The 21994-nt window shown below is 44.2% G+C and overlaps 1 protein-coding gene across 2 annotated transcripts in view; it reads left to right on the plus strand.

Moving 5' to 3' along the window:
- Positions 1-21994, plus strand: part of USP34 (ubiquitin specific peptidase 34) — a 162578-nt gene that overhangs the window by 50970 nt on the left and 89614 nt on the right. Inside the window, exons 2-7 of one of the 2 annotated variants that reach the window (XM_075596167.1) lie at positions 7513-7600; positions 9308-9731; positions 16307-16357; positions 17150-17299; positions 17701-17768; positions 21799-21991. In XM_075596167.1, coding sequence (XP_075452282.1) covers positions 7513-7600; positions 9308-9731; positions 16307-16357; positions 17150-17299; positions 17701-17768; positions 21799-21991 — 974 coding nt within the window. Of the gene's footprint in view, positions 1-7512; positions 7601-9307; positions 9732-16306; positions 16358-17149; positions 17300-17700; positions 17769-21798; positions 21992-21994 lie in introns of those variants that run through there. The other variant, XM_075596168.1, reaches the window with a different exon arrangement.

Genomic DNA, 21994 nt, shown 5'->3' on the forward strand with positions numbered 1-21994 from the left:
AGGATGTAGTGGGTATGTCTTGGTGTCTCGCGCTGCAGGTTCCCCAGGACGTAGTGGGTATGTCTTGGTGTCTCGCGCTGCAGGTTCCCCAGGACGTAGTGGGTATGTCTTGGTGTCTCGCGCTGCAGGTGTCCCAGGACGTAGTGGGTATGTCTTGGTGTCTCGCGCTGCAGGTTCCCCAGGACGTAGTGGGTATGTCTTGGTGTCTCGCGCTGCAGGTGTCCCAGGACGTAGTGGGTATGTCTTGGTGTCTCGCACTGCAGGTTCCCCAGGACGTAGTGGGTATGTCTTGGTGTCTCGCGCTACAGGTTCCCCAGGACGTAGTGGCTATGTCATGGTATCTCGCGCTGCAGGTTCCCCAGGACGTAGTGGCTATGTCATGGTGTCTCGTGCTGCAGGTATCCCAGGACGTAGTGGGTATGTCTTGGTGTCTCGCGCTGCAGGTTCCCCAGGACATAGTGGGTATGTCTTGGTGTCTCGCGCTGCAGGTTCCCCAGGACGTAGTGGGTATGTCTTGGTGTCTCGCGCTGCAGGTTCCCCAGGATGTAGTGGGTATGTCTTGGTGTCTCGCGCTGCAGGTTCCCCAGGACGTAGTGGGTATGTCATGGTATCTCGCGCTGCAGGTGTCCCAGGACGTAGTGGGTATGTCTTGGTATCTCGCGCTGCAGGTGTCCCAGGACGTAGTGGGTATGTCATGGTATCTCGCGCTGCAGGTATCCCAGGATGTAGTGGTATGTCTTGGTATCTCGCGCTGCAGGTGTCCCAGGACGTAGTGGGTATGTCATGGTATCTCACGCTGCAGGTATCCCAGGATGTAGTGGGTATGTCTTGGTATCTCGCGCTGCAGGTTCCCCAGGACGTAGTGGGTATGTCTTGGTGTCTCGCGCTGCAGGTTCCCCAGGATCTAGTGGGTATGTCTTGGTGTGTCGCGCTGCAGATGTCCCAGGACGTAGTGGGTATGTCTTGGTGTCTCGCGCTGCAGGTTCCCCAGGACATAGTGGGTATGTCTTGGTGTCTCGCGCTGCAGGTTCCCCAGGACGTAGTGGGTATGTCTTGGTGTCTCGCGCTGCAGGTTCCCCAGGATCTAGTGGGTATGTCTTGGTGTCTCGCGCTGCAGGTTCCCCAGGATCTAGTGGGTATGTCTTGGTGTGTCGCGCTGCAGATGTCCCAGGACGTAGTGGGTATGTCTTGGTGTCTCGCGCTGCAGGTATCCCAGGACGTAGTGGGTATGTCTTGGTATCTCGCGCTGCAGGTTCCCCAGGACATAGTGGGTATGACTTGCCCGTTAAATTCTTTCTTTACCAGGGGAGATGGAGTTCGAATGCGATCTGAAACGCAGGGAAACGTTCATTTCTGGATTAAGTGACGCTGCAATCATGTGATTGTGTCTCGGGAAGCAGATGTCACAATTAGGCATTTGTGTATTGAGGTCAGATGAGCTTTCACATAGTGGTTGCCCTGAAAGTGGACAGCCAATCTGGCTTGCTTTCCTTTTGGTTAGTAATCTAGAAACTGTTTTGGACTAAAAATAAATAATATAAATGAGATCATTATAAATGACATTCTAATACAGTTGTAAATAGAGGTAAAAGTCGCCTATATACTGGAATGTATATTTGACACTATAGCTACTACTAATGTTTTCAAATACATTGTGCAATGTATTAAATGGCAAATTAGGCATTGCTTGGATGAGTGCCGTTTACTTTTTATGCATATCTATCATGCCTTACTGTAAGGTTTATTCATTAAGTCCATAGGAGTTTCTGTGTGATAGTGCCCCAATTGGCGAAGGATCTAGTAGCCAGCCTAAGGATAATAGTATTGACTATCCATTTCTTACTACAGCATGTGTAATATATGCAGGATTTCCCGATGAGTGGTTGATCAAATCACTAATTTAATTTTTTTTTTGTTTAGTTGCACTTTTTTTTTTTAGTGAACTCAACTAAAACACCTCTTACCTTTTTCCAAACTGGTCATTAGTTGGGGAACTTGGCCTAACCACTGGAATACAGTAAACAACATTTAATATTGCGCACTCTTTTTTTAATTTTTTATAGAGTCCTGATTTTGATGTTTGTAAATGGGAAAAATGTAAGAGTTAAAATATGCTAAAGTATTATTGGATAAATAACAAAAAAATCATCCAGTGTACACAATACTGGTAAAAAGACAAAAATCCCAAAAGTGCATCTGTATGTCAGTCCCAGAATTCTTGTTTGTAGTTTGCCATTGTATGATGTGAAGAATTGCAGATGCAATTAAAACATTAATTAAAAAAATACACCAGCTTGACCTCTCTGATTAACAGAAATCTGTATATTTATTGTTACTTTGTTTCAGCCTTTGAGACTTATCACTGCCATTTGTTCACTTTAGTCCTTTAGTGGCACTAGGAAGAAGTATCTTGGGCCTAATGACGCATTCAAGCCACGCAGTTTTCCATGTGATACTACACAGCTTGGTATTTATTATAAGCTATACATCACTATTTTTCAACCAGAGTTCCTAGGAACCCTTGGGATCCACGGACATCCCTAAAGTGTTCCCTGCAATTTTCTGGTCGTTTGAAAATTGTATCAAATACAGAAGAATTTGCAATGCATCTGATCACAGAGTTGCTATTAGAGATGGTTGGGGGTCCCTCAGAATTTCACTTGGGGTTCCTTAACCAAAAAGACGTTGGAAACCATTGCCATACAAAATACTACTGAAAGCCCTGAAGTTTGACACAGTCTCAGAACCTCAGTAGCTGGTGTGCTACTGGATCCCTTGGGACCGTTTGTTTGTAATGTGTGAGTCCAAATGAGTTTTGCGGATAGGTTTTGTAGTGGAAATGGTGCCCATAGCTCAAGGTGTCCAGTGTTCTCTTATGTTGGGGAGGGGGAAGGACATATAAAGTAGGATCTTTGGAGAAAACTGTACTCCAGGTTCTTGCTGATTTTAGAGACTGGTTTTAACTTATTTTATATACGTACAGGCCCCATATACTTAGCAGTAAGACCGTCAATAACAGCTCTGCCACTGGAATGTGCCATTACTTGGAACAACCTGTGCATTCCACTGGCTCTGATTGGCTCTTGCTACCACCCATTTTCACGAATACTTAATGTATTTGAAAGTAAGGAGATCTTGGAGCAGAGTATTAAATGTTTCTTTCTACATGTTCGCTTGCCACAGCCATCCCATCTACCTGCACCGCTATAAATTGAAGGTGCCCTGTAAAAATGTAGCTGGTACCAACCCTATTATTTAGACCACCTGATTTATATTCTGCCAAAAAAAGAATGTCTACCACTTGTATAATATATTTAAATCATAAATGTGTTTAAAGGCAAAAAATACATAATTGTATTCGCATCAATATTTTTGACTAGGAAAAGTGAAACTAGATGCAACTTTTCAAAAAACAAAATAAAAACAAAAAAAGGTCCCTTTAAAATTGAAATATAACGTGTAAGGGAGCATCTAGCAGACCCCTTTTTATGTTGAAGTTAAGCAGCCTGGTAAAAATGTGCCTTTTTTTGTTGTCACTATAAAACATTCCTGTTTTTTCAATAGTATGAAGCCCTGGCAAGCAATGCACTTAGAATCTAATGCGAGCAGTATGCAATGGTATTCCCCTGGCAACTGCTGCAGTGCACTGAGATGACCCCCGACTCAAGACATATACTACACATCAAAGCCGGCATGGTTTCTTTAATCAGACCAATGAAAGTGTTGCCTCTTTGATGCTTGTATGGAGGCCCTGAACCCGCTCCTCAATCAACCTAGAGCGCAAAGCAGCACATTTCTGGAGTTACCTGCAGCACTCGGAATTAAGCGTCAGTTTAGCCTTTTCATACTCAATTAGCAGTGTAAGAAGAGGAAGTGTTTGAAGAATTTCTTTTTGCTGGTAATATAGACGCTTAAGCATTCAAACTACAGTACTTAGAAATTGCAGGAGAGTTCTGTGAGTATAACTAATAAAACAATGTTTTAGCTGTATGCAAGTTTCTTTGTGCAGTGTGTACTGTCCATCACACTTCATAAAGTTGTCTGGATAGTGTGTGTTTAGTTAAAGGCAAATTCCTTTGTTTGCAGGATTGTAAGTGATCGGTCTTGTGTGGAAACCTAGGGTTACTTGCATTTCAAAATAATAATTTGTGTGTGTATATGTATATATTTTATATATATATATATACACACACACACACACACACACACACACACACACACACACACACACACACACACACACACACACACACACACACACACACACACACACACACACACACACACTGGTCGACAAATCATCAAAAAATCTACTCGCTACCTAGTACCAAACGTGTGCTGCTTGGGCCAATAGGAGCTCGCCACGATGTTAAATCCACTCGCCCGGGCGTGCAAATGTATAGGTTTGTCAAACACTGTGTATATATATATATATATATATATATATATATATATATATGTAACGGGTTTTCTGGCCTAGCCTGACCCACCCAATCTGACATTGGCCCCTGTGGTCTAACCAGTCCCCATTACAGTGTAGTGTCTGGTGGTGCACCTGTTGGCAACAGGACTCCTGAGTCTCCCGCATGATGTTGTGTGGGGATTGCCAACCAAGACAGGCAGCTGAGGTAGTGTGCTGAGTCCTACCTATATCCAGTGCAGCGCCTCCACCTCATCAGGATCCCAGCTTGAGCTTTTGGATGGTCCTGGTGAGGAACTCCTCTGTGGTGCTCCTCTCGGTGCAATGATTCCACACTTACACACGAGAGTGTCTTTAATCAGGAACATCTTTATTGAATACGGTGGGCCAGCTGCCCGTCACAATGAATATCCTTAGCCCTCCATTGTTCACCATACTTCCCTTTAAAAGGTATATCTTCCCTTAATAGGTGGGTTCCCTATCCCCGTAGGGATATCTTTACTGTAACCAGGTCCCTGGTCACAGTTCCATACACTGTCCTTCCAACAGCTTACTCCTCTATAACTCTGCAACCTGATCAACTAACTTTTTGCACCGTGCTGTGCCTTATGTATCCTCTGGGGGCTGGCACAACTCTGACATCACTAACCATGGATTCAGAGCATGTGACCACTCCCATCCATACATAGGGCACTTCACCAGGGTGTGAGGGCAAACCTCCATAATTACTGCTGGCATGCCCATAACTTACCAGGGCTTACTGTCAGCAGGAGAGATGACTGCAGCCATTTTACAGCATGGTTACATATATATATATATATATATATATATATATATATATATATATATATATATATATATATATAATTATTTTAATTGTTGATTTACCATAATTTGTTTAAACTACACTATTGCATTTATTGAAATTCGATTATTCAATGAAATTAGCAAAAACAATGATCTAAAATGTTCTATCACAATGCATTGTGTATTATGTATGTAACACCCTATCCCCTCCCCCCTAAAGGAGATCAGATGATAGATAGGTGTTAGTGGTGCTGTGATGCTCACCTGTTGGTTCTCAGGAGGCTGAGTCTCTGCGATGTTGTTGGAAGTGAGGCACGGGATAGTCTTTAGAGATGGTGCAGCGCCGCCATCCTGCAGGGCTCCTGCTACATACAGTGGTTTATCCCCACAGGAACTTCCATGATGTAGATAAAGGAGTATGGAGTACCACAGGTCAATGCAACAGATTTATTGCAACTGAACAGAACAGAACTAAAGTGGAACATAACAAACTCAACTAAATATAACTGGTCCCTCTTCTTCCAGTATCCCAGCCCAGGGGTATCATCCCTTCCCTGGGCAGGACATGACTAGTCACCCCAGGAGCTTGAGGCCCCTATGCTAGTCTGAGCTTCCCTTACCCCCTTAGGAGCACGGCAGGAACACACCCCTCTGAACCAAGAGAGAACACTCCGGAACACTGAGAGAACCACTAAATTTGGAAGGGAGCCAACTTTTATACCAGGAGTGTGCCCCACCCCTAAGCCCCAGTAACTGGGCATTACCACTGGAGTAAGTCCAACCCCCCTCCCCCCCCGACACATGCTTCAACGGTTACCAGACACCTGCCTGGAAACATCAATAATGTTGCATACCGGGGATGAGGCTCAAATGCTGGGCCATGTGAGTGGGGTTTATCCTTACCACTGCCTGCTCCTACCAGGACTTATTGCACTAAGGCACGGGTGCGCAAACTTTTCACCGTGCGCATCCTTGCCTGCTCTCCCCGGCGCCTCATGCCCCCCCCCCCCTGCTTGACCCTGGCATCAAATGATGCGCAGGGCCATGTGACGTCACATCGCCATGGTGACGTAACGTCGCGTGATCCCAGGTTAGCGCTGGGTTACCAGGACGACGCGTCTCGGGAAGGGAAGTGTATTATAGAGGCCTCGCGTGGTCCCCCGACATTAAATTTAAATGCCGGGGGGGAGAGCGTGGGACCTCTATAACTGCCGTGCCCCACCCAGAAAATCTAGCGCCCCCAAGTTTGCGCACCGCTGTACTAGGGTATAGAATTTAGTAGCCAGAGGTTACATGGCTACATGTACAATTAGTCTATCTCTGCAGCTTTACAAACACATTTTGAAGTGTTTCAGCAGTTCATAAAAACAGCTTTTTAGTCTTGTTTATCACAATACTCCACCCTATAGTAAATTATATGAGAATCACCGGTCTGGGATCCTGCCTACCTTTTCTATAGCATACTTTTACTTTTCCACATAAAGATCAGACTTTGCCTCGTGTTTGCAGTAATGCATGCATCATACAGTACTTTCAGGGCGCTTCGAATAGGCAAGGTTGTATTTTCAAAGCAAAACTGCTATAAATTATACATACAGTTCAAAAGCAAAGCTTGTATAAATTTTCACAATACCATCACTGCAGTGCTGCCCACATGAAGTAGGTAGCATTATTGAAGACCTAAAACAGTGGTTCGGCAACTCGGAATACAACGAGGCATCCGGTAGGCCAGGTGTGTGCAAACTGGGGGGCACGAGATTTTTTTGGGTGGGGGGGCGCGGCGCTTACAGAGGCCCCTGCGCTGTTCCCCAAAGCATTTAAATTAAATGCCGGGGGACAGCGCGAGGCCTCTGTAAGTTCCCTTACCTTGACTCAGCCGGCTTCAGGCGACATGGGGTTCACGTGACGTCCCATGACCCACAGCATCATTTGACACCGCGTCGTCATGGCAACGTGGCAGGTGACATCACGTGACCCGCGCCATCATTTGACGCTTGAGACAAGCTAAGGGGGCGGGAGAGCAGACGGGGGCACAGGGCAAAAGTTTGTGAACCCCTGCTGTAGACCACTGAGTCTGAGTGCAGATGGGATATAGCAATTTTGTTGGTCAGCAGGCCTCTAATTTTCTATCTGCAACTCTTTTTCCAAGTAATGGCTTAGCCTATTTTAGTACCAGTGGGGGTTGCACTAGATTGTTTTGGTGAACCCCTTTGATATTGAAAGGGCAATTGTTGTACTGTTCTTGGATAAAAATGGTTAAATGTTTATATTCTTATTTATTGTAGTATCAGACAATGAAGGCAGTGATGGATTACAGCTCGGAAAAGAACATGCTCTCAAGATATTTGCCTACATCAACTCCTGGACGCAAAGGTAATAAATTTTTATGTTTTATGCTTCCAGCTAATGGTATAATTTGAAATATTTATAAAGAAGAGATACAAAACCAGTATATATGCACTTGCACGGTGAAGCAATAAATGTAATCTTGTCTATTAATGTGTGCAAGAGTTTCCTACCGTTTGTACAGTGCAATTGTACTTGCAGCACTAGTGAATCTTCTATATCTCTCACCCCCACAGTATTTTTACGTTGAAGTTCACTGGAGGTGCATTAAAGTGACCAGCATGTAAATAAAGCACTTTTCTCCTGTTTAACTGAGCGGCTACAGCCAAAGCTTCTGTTTTGTACTTAACTTTGCACTACTTATGCTGGCCCTAAATGTAAAACCTAATTGTACAGTACTATTGGTGTTTACAGCGTAGACAGCTTGGGGTTTAGCCCATATGTAATACCATAAAGGTAGCCAAATGTTGAGCTGCATAAGGAGTGGATTTACCAATAGGTAGGAGTTGGTGATGTTACAACATAGATTAAGATCTTAGCTAGAGAAGGACATACTAGCCGGGCTGGAGGCCACATCTCCAGAAGAACGTACATAAAGAAAGACCAAGTGATCAAAAAAAGTACAGCTAAATTGTGGGTTATATAATCAATCTTGTCACATGAGACTAACATAGCTTCCATTTGTGCCTTGGAAAAGGTTTAGAGTTCCACGTATTAGAAGGGCATGTAATGTGCAATCCCTAACGCTTTGGGGGTTTTTTAAATTAAAAAAAATATATAAAAATGTATGGTCTGCGGCAACCTTCTCCATTCATTTTTCTACTGTAGCACTACACAACGTGTATTCTCTTCTGCAGGTATGTACTGTATGGCTGCAATATGGTTATTTTTTGTTGAGAATATGCTGCGCCATGGTCAACTTTAAAAAAAATGTTAGTTGATAACAGTGTAACTGATTCTTACTACATTTCATACCACGGATGGTAGAGGTATAGACATTTTAAGAAAACCTGTAAGTGCTTAGGATACATCACACATTAGAAACCAGGGATAAAGAAAAGAGATTGAATTGGACCTATAGTTTTATACGATGAGAAAGTTGGCTAGTCAGGGGGGCCGCGTCACAGATCTGTTTTTGTGATTCTGAAGCAAGTGCCAATTAAGGAGCAGATGCGCCCCCCAAAATGCTTTCCTATGTGGAAAGAAAGGAGTCTCCGGAGCTGAACCCCAGTAATTTCAGCTGCAGAAACCTCCTGCTCCCCGAGATACTGACCTCCGCAGGTGCTGCTGGTAGACGCTCCGCAGGTTTAAATGTCCCAGTCACGTGAGCCAATAGGAAGTCGCAAGTGATGACGTCATGGCTTCCTATTGGCCCTAGTGACGCTGAGCTTTAAAGCCGCCACACAGCCCAGCTGGAGTTGGGGGTCCCCTATGCAGGTAAGCATCCTGAGGAGCAGCTCAGCTCTGGAAACCCTCCGCTTTAATCCAACAACGCTAAAATAATACAGGAAAGCACATTTTTGTGCTTGTACGAAAGACCGCTAAAAGGTGACGCAACTTTAGAAGTTGGTCTTTTGAAATCCTAAGACGACACTTTTAACCTGTTCAGTGCCAAAGGCATAAACAACCCGGCATGCTTTTTCCTAGTGATTTCTCGTAATCCATTAATTTTCAATTAAATGATTGGCTACTAGGATCCAAATACACGTAATCTTATTTTGTCGTCTTCCCCAGGCAATGTCTGTGCTGCTTTAAGGAGTATAAGCATTTGGAGATCTTTAACCAAGTGGTTTGTGCCCTTATTAACCTGGTGATTGGCCAAGTCCAAGCCCTGCGGGACCGGCTTTTGAAAATTTGCACTACTAGCCCCGACTCAAACTGGCAGGATGAGAATAACCCATCCGAGGAGCTGCTGAATGTGGAGAAGAAGGCCCAAGAGGAGGAGGAGCACACACGGCCCTGCAAGGCGCCAGAGAAGAAGGCGGACAGCGAAAGGACTTGTAACCTGACAGAAGACGAGTCACTGAAGAGCACTGACCTGTTTAATTTATGGAGTACTGACGAGAAAGAAAAACTGTTGTTGTGTGTGGCAAAAATCTTTCAGATTCAATTTCCTCTCTACACCGCTTACAAGCATAACACGCATCCCACCATAGAGGTACTTTATGGCTTTTCTGTGCATGATGCATATTGGGATGTGATAACATGAAGCTTATTACATTGGTATCAGTAGCCTCCTGTTTTAAATGTGCAGTTAAACTTTTCCCGTTCAGTAGACAACGTTGAGCGAATGTATAGACCAGGCCTGCACAACTCCAGTCCTCGAGGGCCACAAACAGGCCAGGTTTTCAGGATATCCCTGCTTCGGCACAGCTGGCTCAATTAGTGGCTCAGTCACACTGAGCCACTAATTGAGCCAGCTGTGCAGAAGTAGGGATATCCTGAAAACCTGGCCTGTTTGCGGCCCTCGAGGACTGGAGTTGTGCAGGCCTTGTATAGACTATAGAAGATTTTGTACGGTGGGATCTTAACTGCAGTTTTAATTAATGCAGGTGAAAAAAGTTATTCTAATACGCAATTCGTTCGATTCTTCTAGAACACCTGACAAATATATACAACTATAAAATTTGTAACACAGACCTTTATTCGTCTAAATTGAGAACTCTCCACGAAGCAGACTTTGCAGAAATGTTTTTTCCCTCTGTATGTTTAGGAAGTGTCCTAAACTGTGTTATTGAATTACGTTCTACTTTTTTAGCTCATTCATTTTCTGTTTCCATCACAATCACATAATTCATTAATAATTTGGCGATTCTCTATGCAATAGTCGATCAGTTTCATTGGACTACAGTCTGAGAGCGGAACTAAAATATTTTCAAGGACTCCTAAAAAAAATTCCCATCAGTGAACATTCTAAAAACGTTTCAATAAAACGATGATTCGAGCAACATTGCTGCAACACGAGTCCCTTAATAGACAACAGTGCTGTGTCGTACACCTTATTCATTAAGCTGGGAGTGTTCATGTCATGTGGCACCACAAGGAGTCTTATCTTTAAACACTGCTTCGTAAATATGACACGGACTCAGAAGAAACGATTGACCGCTGCACTTGAGAGTTGTTCCACTTCGTAAGCGGCGATGCTTACTTTTTAACCATGAGGAAAAGCGATCATACAACGTTGTGGGGGGAATACTCCTCCTTCGTCAAGCTTACTTAAAATTAGACAGCATTATTTATACATCTTGTGTAAAACAGAGAACCATTCTTTTAAAATAAACAATTTAAGATATTTCACGAGTGTAATAAGACATTTTAAAAAAAAATGATTAAAATCTTTGTTTAATTAGGCTTTTAGAAGTGTTCATTTTGTAGTCACGGTTAGGAAGAAATGTTACTGTAATTAAATTAATTCTGGGGACAGATCAATAATAGGCTGCATAAAGTATACATTTTGCTTCTGACATGATCGTTGCAGAACTTGTGACCTTGATTGTGAGTCAGGTAGTCTACTAGACTTGATCATTCCAAAGTCTGTTCCAATCTGCAACAATGTGTTTGCATGACTTATTGGTACTAAACTGTTTCTAATGTCAGCCTTATGATGAGCTTGATAGTGGAGTCATCAATGAAAGAGCTGTGAAAAGTGTGAGTAAAGCAGCTCATGAGTCAAGAAGAATACTGAAAAGGATAGAAGGCATTGAACAAGCTGAAGGTGATGCTGAATGTCTTTGATGTCTCTCTGAGCCTGTTTACGTAGCGACAGGCCTGGGTTTCTTGATCATCCTCCCTTTTTGGACTAGCTATGAAGAACTATAAGGAATATGATGCATATCTATGTTTTGCCAGCAAAGTAGCACTGTCACTTTAAGTAAAGTAAAACAACTCGGTAATGTAGGAAGAATCCTTAAACAAGCAATTCATGCCGGTTGATTTTTTCCCCACACAGATTTGAAGAAGGGGGTGTCCGGAGTGGAGCCCCTATAATTTTAGCCTTGGAGACCCCTTGTTTCTGGAGATACTTACCGCCGTAGGGGGTAGCCCACTCCGGCTGGGGTTTAAAGTTTTAAAGTCACGAGGGCCAATAGGAAACCGTACCTGATGATGTCGCAGCTTCCTATTGGCCCACAGGGCGCTGGAGCTATGAAACTCCGCCACTACATGAGCTCTGGTAGCAGAGTGTTTACCGGTGTCCCCAATGGTGGTAATGATCTCCTGAAACAGGGGGTTCCCAGAGTTGAAATGAATGGGGCTCAGCTCCAGAGACCCCCTGCTCCAAACCTATGTAAAAAAAAAAAACTCATGGATTGCCGCTTTAAACATCTGACACACTTTCACTTTGCATTTCCTTAAATACTTTTAAAGTGTTTTCTTTACACTAAATTAGTCTAAGTATCCTCATGTCTCGTAAATGTTTAAACCTCTTCCATTCTTTCGGATATATCACACATTGTTTAGACTGCATATGTTAAGGACCTTATCCAGGATAGTGAGGAGTGGTATACAAAACGGTTAACGAAGCAGTTATAATAAACTATTAACTGTGAGTCACTATTCGTCTCGCTATAATAAATATGGGGAAAAAACAGTTGCAACACCGAGTCCCTCAAGGTGACTGAAGCATAAGTAGCTTACTCATAAAAGGTTGCTGCTTCTGTACTTTTTAAATTTATTTATCAAATGTTTTACCAGGAAATAATACATTGAGAGTTACCTCTCGTTTTCAAGTGTTGCCTGTGCAGAAAGTTATGATGATACATGGGTTACATAAAATGAGCAGAGGTTATACATTATAACTTAAGACATTGCATGAATAGTTAGAGACCAGATTACAATTTGAGCCAACTTTAGTTTTGAAAGAATTTAGACCTGTGAGAGTCTCGGGTAGATTGTTCCAGTTGTGAGGCGCATGGTAAGTCTGCGGCCACGCTGCCGCTGTGCTCTCTCATGCTTGAGAGCGGTAACGTCACCAACTCTCCAAGCATGAGCGCAGGCTGTTCTTTAAAATTTTGTAAGCACGAGTGTGGGGGGTGGGGGTGTGTGTGGGGGAGGGGGGAGGGCATTGTCTGGTGCTGATTTGTTGCTGAAGGGTCATGTGACCCTTCAGAGTGCACGAAAATAAATTTTGTTTGTCTCCCCGAGCTTGGGTAGCAAGCATTGTATTACGTGTTCTACCATTAGGTTGATACTAAAATAATGAATTTAAGGTTACATATAGGCTATAGCTTAGGAGTTACTTTGCACAATATTATAATTTAATGTTTCAATATCCCTCTAATTGCTGCTGTTTCTCTATTTATTTGACTTGCATCACTAGGTTTTATGTGGTAACAAAGAGACAACCCAAGCAAATTTATTTTTTTATATATAATAAATGCAGCATTTGATTCCCTTTATTGAAAACTAATTACCTAAGCTGCTAATTACCAAAATCCTGCTTCCCTGGCTTCACTAAATGGCCGCCTTCCTGTTTCAAATTAATCTTTCAGTCAGTGTAACTCAGCAGCTACAATGTATCCGTATATTACTAAGGTAACATTATCTATTGTTACAGTTTGCAGATCAAACTTCTGGAAATATTGGCAACAAATGATCACAAACAGGAAAGTGTTACAAAGATCTTGCTGGGGAAGTGCTAAACCTGCTATAGAAATCAAAGGGTGCTCGTGCATTAAAAATTACATTAAAGGAGCAATCCAAGCAATATCCTACATGTGTTTTATTTTATTTTTATCAGTTATGTAAAGTATTAGAGAATACTTACTAATTTTTTTTCCATTCAATTCAATGCCATTTTAAATGAGTTTTAATATACTGAGCATCCTTTGCTTTCTATAGCAAGATCTTTGTAACAACAATTTAACACTGTGATAATGTGTTGCTAACATTCCCAACAGTTTGATCTGACAACTGTAACAATAGATAATGTTACCGTAGTAATATAAGAATACATTGTAGCTCTGAGTTAAGCTGACTGAAGGATTGATTTGAAACTGAAAGGCCGCCATTTAGTGAACCCTGAGAAGCAGGATTTTGCTGATCGATCACGAGGGAACTAATCGATGGGCAGCTTAACTAATTCGTTTTCAATAAAGGGAATCAAAGGCTGCATATATTGGAACAAAAAATAAATAAACTGCTTGGATTGCCTCATTAAGAGTTGAATGTAAAAATAAAAAAAAGTATTAAGTATTATCTAATACTACAGAACTGATTTATTTTAAAAGAACACATGTAGGATATTGCTTGCATTGTTCCGGTAATTGGTATGACTAGGATATTTTACCTCGTGATACCAGCATACTATGATGGAGAAAATTGTTGCACTGTCAAGTTGTAAATATTAGCAACTTTATACAAAGGCACCCATAACCTTATTCTGCTGGCTTCCCAAGTATTAAGAATTGCATAACAACTTGGACAGGGATGGAAAAATCCTGGGCGCCTAAAATTTCCCACTGGTGCCTGTGCAGTGCGCAGCGAGGACCTGTCAATTACCGCTGCGACCAGCAACAGCGCTCCCCAGTGATATCAAAGCCGGATCTGGGGCCAGCAGCAGCGGTGATTGACATGTCAAGTCACCGCGAGTGCAGGGAGGAGGAGGGGAAGGAGGGGGGGGGAGAGTGGAAACAGAGAGAAGCAGACAGGAGGATGAGTGCTGGGGGCAGAGCTAGTCAGAGCCTCCAGTCAGGAGAGGGGTGAAGGAGTGCCGTGACACTGCTTGCAACCCAACACACACCCCACGCTTAACAAAACCCGGCTCCCAAAAATTCTGACTGGCTCCTAAGTATTTTATATTTTTGCCCACCCCTAAACTCAGATATAAAGTACCACTCTTGTCCTGTTTTAAAAAAAGAATAGTCTGTCCAACCAGTCTTTCTGCAGGTAATAGGTTAACAGCATCTAGGCGCAATATCAATCTGTGTTGGTCACTGCATATATTTTGTAAAAGAAAGCTTTCTAATGGGGGATTGTTTCATTTTTTGGTTCCCAAAATTTTGTTTGGCTACATTTGAATTTTTTTAATAATACAAAACTTTAATATAAACATTTATAACAATGGTGTAGTTTTATCAAATGTATACCAAATAAGTAAACATGAGAGGGACGTTGACCTAGGGAGTAATCTGATTGCCATTATTTGGAGTCAGGACGGAATTTCTTTTTCCCGTATGAGACATCTCTAGATGATATTTCACTGGGGTTTTGTTTGCCTTCCTCTGGATAAATATACTGTAAATACAAATATAGGATAAAGTATCGGTCGTCTAAATGTAGCATAGGTTAAACTTCATGGACATATGGACACATTAACATGAACTTCATGGACACATTAAACGACAAAAACCACTGACAATAAAGTTGTATTTTCATTGAAAGTTTGTTGTTTAATAGCTTTTTTTTTTTTGCTGCCCCCCCCGCCCTTACTTTTGTAGTCTTGTTGATTTACTTTTATGTGTACTAAATAAATTAGATTTGAGTGACTATTGCTTCTGTGGTTTGTGTCTTGTTCCCTTGTAGTCCTTTGTTTGTGAGCACATTATTCTTTAATGTTCTATTACCCCCTTTCGGTGCAGAGTACAGTATTATAAATGAAATTTTTTTTGTCTCCAGCAATGAATAGGTTAAAATCTGAGGGGGGGGGGGTTAAAGATTAAGCTTTTCCTCCTTTATTTTTTTTTGAGCATCGCTAAGTCTTTAGTGCTTATTATTTGGTCATCATTTAGCCGTTTTCCATGCTTGTTGTATTTGATTTTGAAACCAGCTATAAATAATATTGTTGTACGTTTCTCTCTCAGGTCCAGTTACCATTTATTTTGTATCTGTGCCATGTTATGCCAGTTAGAGGGGTTAAGCTTATGTATCCGTGTCTGTAATTGTCATTTCATACTCCCTACTAATAATAATAATAGCATGTTCTTGTATAGAGCTGCTATTTTTACGTAGCACTTTACAGAGACATTTTGCAGGCACAGGTCCCTTCCCCGTTGAGCTTACAATCTATGTTTTATAGTGCCTTAGGCACAGGGAGATAAATTGACTTGCCCAAGGTCACAAGGAGCCGACACCGGGAATTGAACCAGGCTCCCCTGCTTCAAACTCTCAGTGCCAGTCAGTGTCTTTACTCACTGAGCCACTCCTCCCCAACTTGTAACATTACCAATGGAATCATTCCAGAGGTCACATCAGGCATTTCAGGTGTCGCTGTATCTTTACAAGTTAGACAATTATGGGAAAAGTGGCATTGACCGTGGTAATGGATTAGCTTAGAAGACGTGGCTCTAATTAGTTGATTTGTGATCTGTTCACACTCAGCTGGTTATGTTGAAAGCCGTTACTGTATGATACGAGAATGTGGTGGCTACCAATTTACAGACCGGTTGGCAAAATTGTATGGTAGTAGACAGACCGTAGTGCTACGGACAGCGTAGACTACTACAGGAATGTGGGTTTTGGTGGCTCTGATTCCATCTTACTCTGCAAGTTTTGATTTCTCAGTCGTGCAGCTTTTAGGTTACCTTTTACTGCTTAACAAAACACTACATAATCATGCCAATTTCTACCCTTGCAAATTTGAGCGGAGGGCAAGGAAAGGCTTGTTGGGTTCCAGACACAGGCCACATACAAGAAGTGTTTTGTGGACATTAGCAGTTTAATTATGTGTCTGCAATACCTGTACTTTTTGTTCTTCGAGTTTCCATGTTTCAAATGATTTCTTGTTTGTCTTTCCAGGATATCTCCGCCCAAGAAAGCAATATCTTAGGGGCCTTCTGTGATATGAACGTAAGTTGAAAAGCAAAACCCTTACACTAAAAGGCTAATTCTATATACACCGACGTGGCTGTTCAAGAACATTTCGACTGAAAATCCCCGTTGAAGTATAAGGATACTCTGCCGAACAGCTGTGCGTGTATTTTACAGGGATGGAAAAATCATGTGCGCCTAAATCATGTGCGCCTGTGGTGCCTCTGCTGTGCGCCTGTGGTGCTTCTGCTGTGCGCAGTGATGACTGACCTGTTAATCACTGCTGCGACATCAAAGACTAATCTAGCGAGAGGAGAAGCTAGTCTGAGCCCTCCTGTACTGTCCTCCCCCGCCCCCTTGCTCTTAATGCTCAGTGTGTCAGTGTGTCACAGATACACACTGACACAGAGCTGCTGAATGATGTGGGGGAGGGATAGCCTCGGCGCCTAACAATGCTGGCTGCTGAATCACAGGTCAAGCCACCGCTGCGAAGCTCAGTGAGGGGTTGGGGGTCGTCAGTGTGTCATATATACACACATAGTAACACAGAGCTGACAACAGGTGGGGCGTATTCACACACACACACACACACACACACACACACACACACACACACACACACACACACACACACACTCACTATATCCTTAAGTGTTGGGCTTGTTGTGGCCCTATTGGACTGCCCCTATAATTGGTGAAGTACAGTGGGACAGCAGGTGGTACATCACAGTGGGGATGAATGTGTATACATACTGTGCGTACATACAGTTTATAGGATGTATGAACTTTTAACTCTAATATCCTAGTAATAGAAAGTTGTTGTTTTCTCAGGATGTTGAAGTCCCTTTGCACCTTCTCCGTTACGTGTGTCTGTTCTGTGGAAAGAATGGCCTCTCGCTGATGAAGGATTGCTTTGAATATGGAACCCCTGAATCGCTCCCCTTTCTAATAGCTCATGCGTTCATCACAGTTGTATCAAACGTAAGTATTTCCTGTACAGTCCATTTCCCAGCATGTTTGTGTACAATCAACTGTGAATATTATTGCACATGTATAAATATATTCAATATTGGGGTGCTGATTTAGTATAATTGGCAGTTTCTATATAGATTCCAATATCAGGGGTGGCCAACTCCTCAAGGGCCACCAACAGGCCAGGTATTAGGGATATTCCAGCTTCAGCACAGGTGGCTGTCAGAATGATCGAGCCACTTGTGCTGAAGCAGGGATATCCTGAAAACCTGACCTGTTGGTGGCCCTTGAGGACTGGATTTCTCCCCCCCCCCCCCCCACTCCCCTCGCCCCCGGATTAGATGCTCTGAATTTCAAAGCATGCTTCCTTCCTAAGATAATATTATTAATGTTTGCAAATGTGCTTTTAGATCAGAATATGGCTGCACATCCCTGCTGTTATGCAGCACATTATACCATTTAGGACCTATGTTATAAGGTAAGTGTCTGCCATTTTTTTAATAGCAACATTTCATTCAAATCCTATTTTTTATTTTTTTTTAATTAATCAGTTGTGCTGTATTAGGCTAAGGCCCCAGTGCCTCCGCTGGACGCGCGCCCGCAACCGATTCCCCGGTCTGCAGTGAGCTGCAGGAAGAGATACCGGGGGAGGGGGGGGGGAGTGACGGGGGCGCGGCCATGACGTCACCCGACAGGTTCGCCCTCATTGGCTGAACCGCCGGGGGGCGTGGCCTAGCGCTCCATCGCGAGTCCAGGAGAAACTCTCGCCACAGCGCTGCGCCCCCCCCTCGCAGCGGGCCCGGCGCCATTGAGGGGCGGCTCTCGTCCCTGCAGCGTCCGCCACAGCGGGCGCTGCGGTAGCATGCGGGGACTCAGCCTTAGAAAATACTTGCTGCATTGTTTCCCCACTCTTTATGCCCATTTCATGATATTTAATGTAGTACACTTTCTTGGGTTCTTTTACCAACTATTTAGGAAGCTACACCACTTCCTCTTTTGAAGTAGGCAGCCATATTGTGTGCCCTGGGAAGCAGGATCTTCGCTGATCGATCACGGGAGAACGTATTGATCGGCAGCTTAGGAAGTGGAAATTCCCCTTAGTCCTGTAATCTTTGACTAATTTTCCAAGTTTATTTCCTTCAATTATTGTAGTTTAGCAAAATTGTAGCAAATTTACAAAAATTTTATTGTAAATGTCATTTTTGTTCTATGGTGACTTAAACCGAAAAGTAACGGAAAGGTTTCCTGATAACTCAGACTATCTGCTTGGACAGTGCCTCCTGTTTTCTTGTGTTATAACAATAAAAGCGGAAGGATTCATATTTATTTATAGATAACGGAGAGGATGTCTAAAACGAATAAATAATAAACATGCAGCACTTCGGTGTATGTCTTAGTGTCTTATCTTATCTAATTGTAGACTGTCACTGTATGGGAACGCATACATTCAGGCGGTTGTGTGCTGTGCATTTTTAGAAAGCGATATTCGTACCTCGCTGAACAAATCCATTTGAGTACAATAACATCAAAGATTCTGTGGCACCTGTGTAGAGATAGAAGTGTAGTTTGCACATCGTGTGTGATGTGCAAACCCTCTCCTCTTGGGTAAGGAGGAGGTGGAAGTCTCGAGGGGCGTGAACAAGAGAGATTTTAACATGAAAAGAAACAGAAACATTCTTGGATCAGCATTTTATTTATTGAAGTGAAACTTCTTTAGTGGCACCTCTGATGGGATAAAACTGGATGGATGTGGGGCGAAATGTGAAACGGAAGTGACGTCACGTAATGGACGCCGCTCCGCTCACACCACGCCGGCGCCGCTCCTAATCACCCCCCACACCTCCCCCCCCCCCCGAGCCCCACACCCCCCACACACCGTGACATATGCGGCGGCGATAGCCGCCGCTCCTAACGGCCGCTGCCATGCCGCGCAGCCTCTCTCCTCCCTACCTCCGCTTTCCTGCGTCCCGCTGAGTGTGAGGGCATTTGTGGGTGAAGGGGGAGGGAGCTGCTTACCTTATGGCAGACCGCAGCAGCTCCCTCCCGCAGCCCGAGCCGAGAGGAGGGGGGGAGGAAGGGGAAGAGTAGCGTGTCCCGGGTCCCTTCGCTCAAGCCACGCCCTCCCGCTGACTGAGGGAGCGGGGCCTGATTAGCCTCACGGAGCAGAGCAGGAGGAGGCCGGCGTTCTGCTCTGCCGCCGTGATCTGATGTGCAGGGGTGAGGGGAGGTGATGTGAGGTGAGGTGGTGCAGGGGGGGGATGTAAGGTGCAGGGGGGGGTGATGTAAGGTGCAGGGGGGGTGATGTAAGGTGCAGGGGGGGGGGTGATGTGCAGGGGGGGGATATGTGATGTGCAGGGGGGGGGGATATGTGATGTGCAGGGGGGGATGTGTGATGTGCAGGGGGGGATGTGTGATGTGCAGGGGGGGATGTGTGATGTGCAGGGGGGATGTGTGATGTGCAGGGGGGGATTTGTGATGTGCAGGGGGGATTTGTGATGTGCAGGGGGGATGTGTGATGTGCAAGGGGATATATAAGGTGGAGGAGGGGTGATGTGGAGGAGGGGTGATGTGGAGGGGGGGTGATGTGCAGGGGGATATGCAAGGTGCAGGAGGGGTGATGTGCAGGAGGGGTGATGTGCAAGGGGATATGTAAGGTCACACTCAGTCACAGTCACACGCACAGTCGCACGCTCGGTCACACGCGCGCACACTCGGTCACACGTGCGCACACTCGGTCACACGCGCGCACACTCGGTCACACGCGCGCACACTCGGTCACACGCGCGCACACTCTGTCACACGCGCGCGCACACTCGGTCACACGCGCGCGCACACTCGGTCACACGCGCGCGCACACTCGGTCACACGCGCGCGCACACTCGGTCACACGCGCGCACACTCGGTCACACGCGCGCACTCTCGGTCACACGCGCGCACTCTCGGTCACACGCGCGCACACTCGGTCACACGCGCGTACACTCGGTCACACGCGCGCACACTCGGTCACACGCGAACAATCAATGCAAATAGCTAATACAGGGGATGTGTGCCGAGCACGCGCATTCTGTCAAATTTATTTGCGTTTTGTCAATGAACTTGTATTTTGATTTTTAATTAAAACATCACCAACACAAATACAATTTCTGTGACAAAAGTCAAAGAAGTTTCACTTACTATGCGCGTGCACAGCACACACAGCTTTTTTTGTTAATTAAGCTGCACAAGAATTAAACTTTTCACCTGCATATGTGGCCTCCTATTATTATCTGTCATAAGGCAGTAACCTTAAGCATTGGTATGCAGAGGAAACTTGTAGAGAACATTTCCGATTGTGATCTTTCAGAATATGCGAATATCTGTATTGTGACATTTTCCTATTCTCTTTTCTCTCCTCTCTCTCTCTGTCTCTCTCTCTGTCTCTCTCTCTCTCTCTCTCTCTCTCTCTCTCTCTCTCTCTCTCTCTCTCTCTCTCTCTCTCTCTCTCTCTCTCTCTCTCTCTCTCTCTCTCTCTCTCTCATATCCATCCATCCATCGCGACATCTTAAGTTCGCAATCCCCCCTCTACTACCCAAAACTATTTTAAAGCTTTTATCAAAAAGCGAGTCCCCTGAAGCTGAGCCACGGCACTCAAATCTATCGGTCCTCCTCCCGCCATTGGCAAGATTTTTTTTTTTTTAACTTTTGCCAGGAAAATTAAAGATAACAACGGGTCACCAAATCAGAAGCTGCAATGTCATCTCATGATGATGTCATAGCTTTGTATGAGCCACTGAAGTTAGGAGGACCTCAATAGCCATATTTCTCCCAGACAAGTGTTCTCTGGGAATTTCAAAATGAAATATTTCAGAAACCAAGGGGTCCGTGTAGCTTGGAATGCAGTGGTTCAACTCCGAGACCCCTTTCTTAAAATAAGGTAGTGTCTGTGTATATATTATATAATATGTACAGTACAGATTACTGCTTTAAAGAAGGCTTACAGGCTTACATTTGAAAAGCTCTAAAAATGGGTGCATCATTTGTGACAAGCATGAAAAGTAAAATAACAAATACATCTTTCTGGTGCTAATAATGGTGTCATAAGGAAGGAGTGCGGCAGTGAGGTTAGTGTGTGAAATTGCAACGGCGCCACAGAAATAATAGTGCAATTCTATTTGCCTCATAGGCTGCGTCCATGCTGCTGAAGATTGCGCGGAGGCGTGTGTGACGTCACCCGCGTTTAGCGGTTTTCTGGACAAGGTAGATGCGATGTGTGGGCGTGCCCGTGATGTCACAGAGCTGGTTCGCCCTCATTATGCGAACCGCTCACGTGACCTGGCCGTCACGCTGAGGAATCAGATTGAACTGATTCCTCACGCACAGCGCGCCCCCTCCTGCTGCTGCACGCCCTGCCTATGGGCATGATCATTGCCTTAAGGCATTGTGATTGCGCGCGGTCTTCGGCAGCATGGACGCCGCCTTAGGTTGCTGCTCTGTTAAGCGGCTGATTCTGATTTCTCCTTTGGCTTTAGGTATTTGTGTAAACTGTCAGACCAGGAGCTGCGGCAGAGTGCGGCTCGTAATATGGCCGACCTAATGTGGAGCACAGTGAAAGAGCCCTTGGACACAGCTTTGTGCTTTGATAAAGAAAGCCTCGATCTGGCTTTCAAGTATTTTATGTCACCCACACTAACAATGCGACTTGCTGGACTGAGTCAGATAACGGTA

The sequence above is a fragment of the Ascaphus truei genome, chromosome 4, assembly GCF_040206685.1.
Source record: "Ascaphus truei isolate aAscTru1 chromosome 4, aAscTru1.hap1, whole genome shotgun sequence".
NCBI lineage: Eukaryota > Metazoa > Chordata > Amphibia > Anura > Ascaphidae > Ascaphus > Ascaphus truei.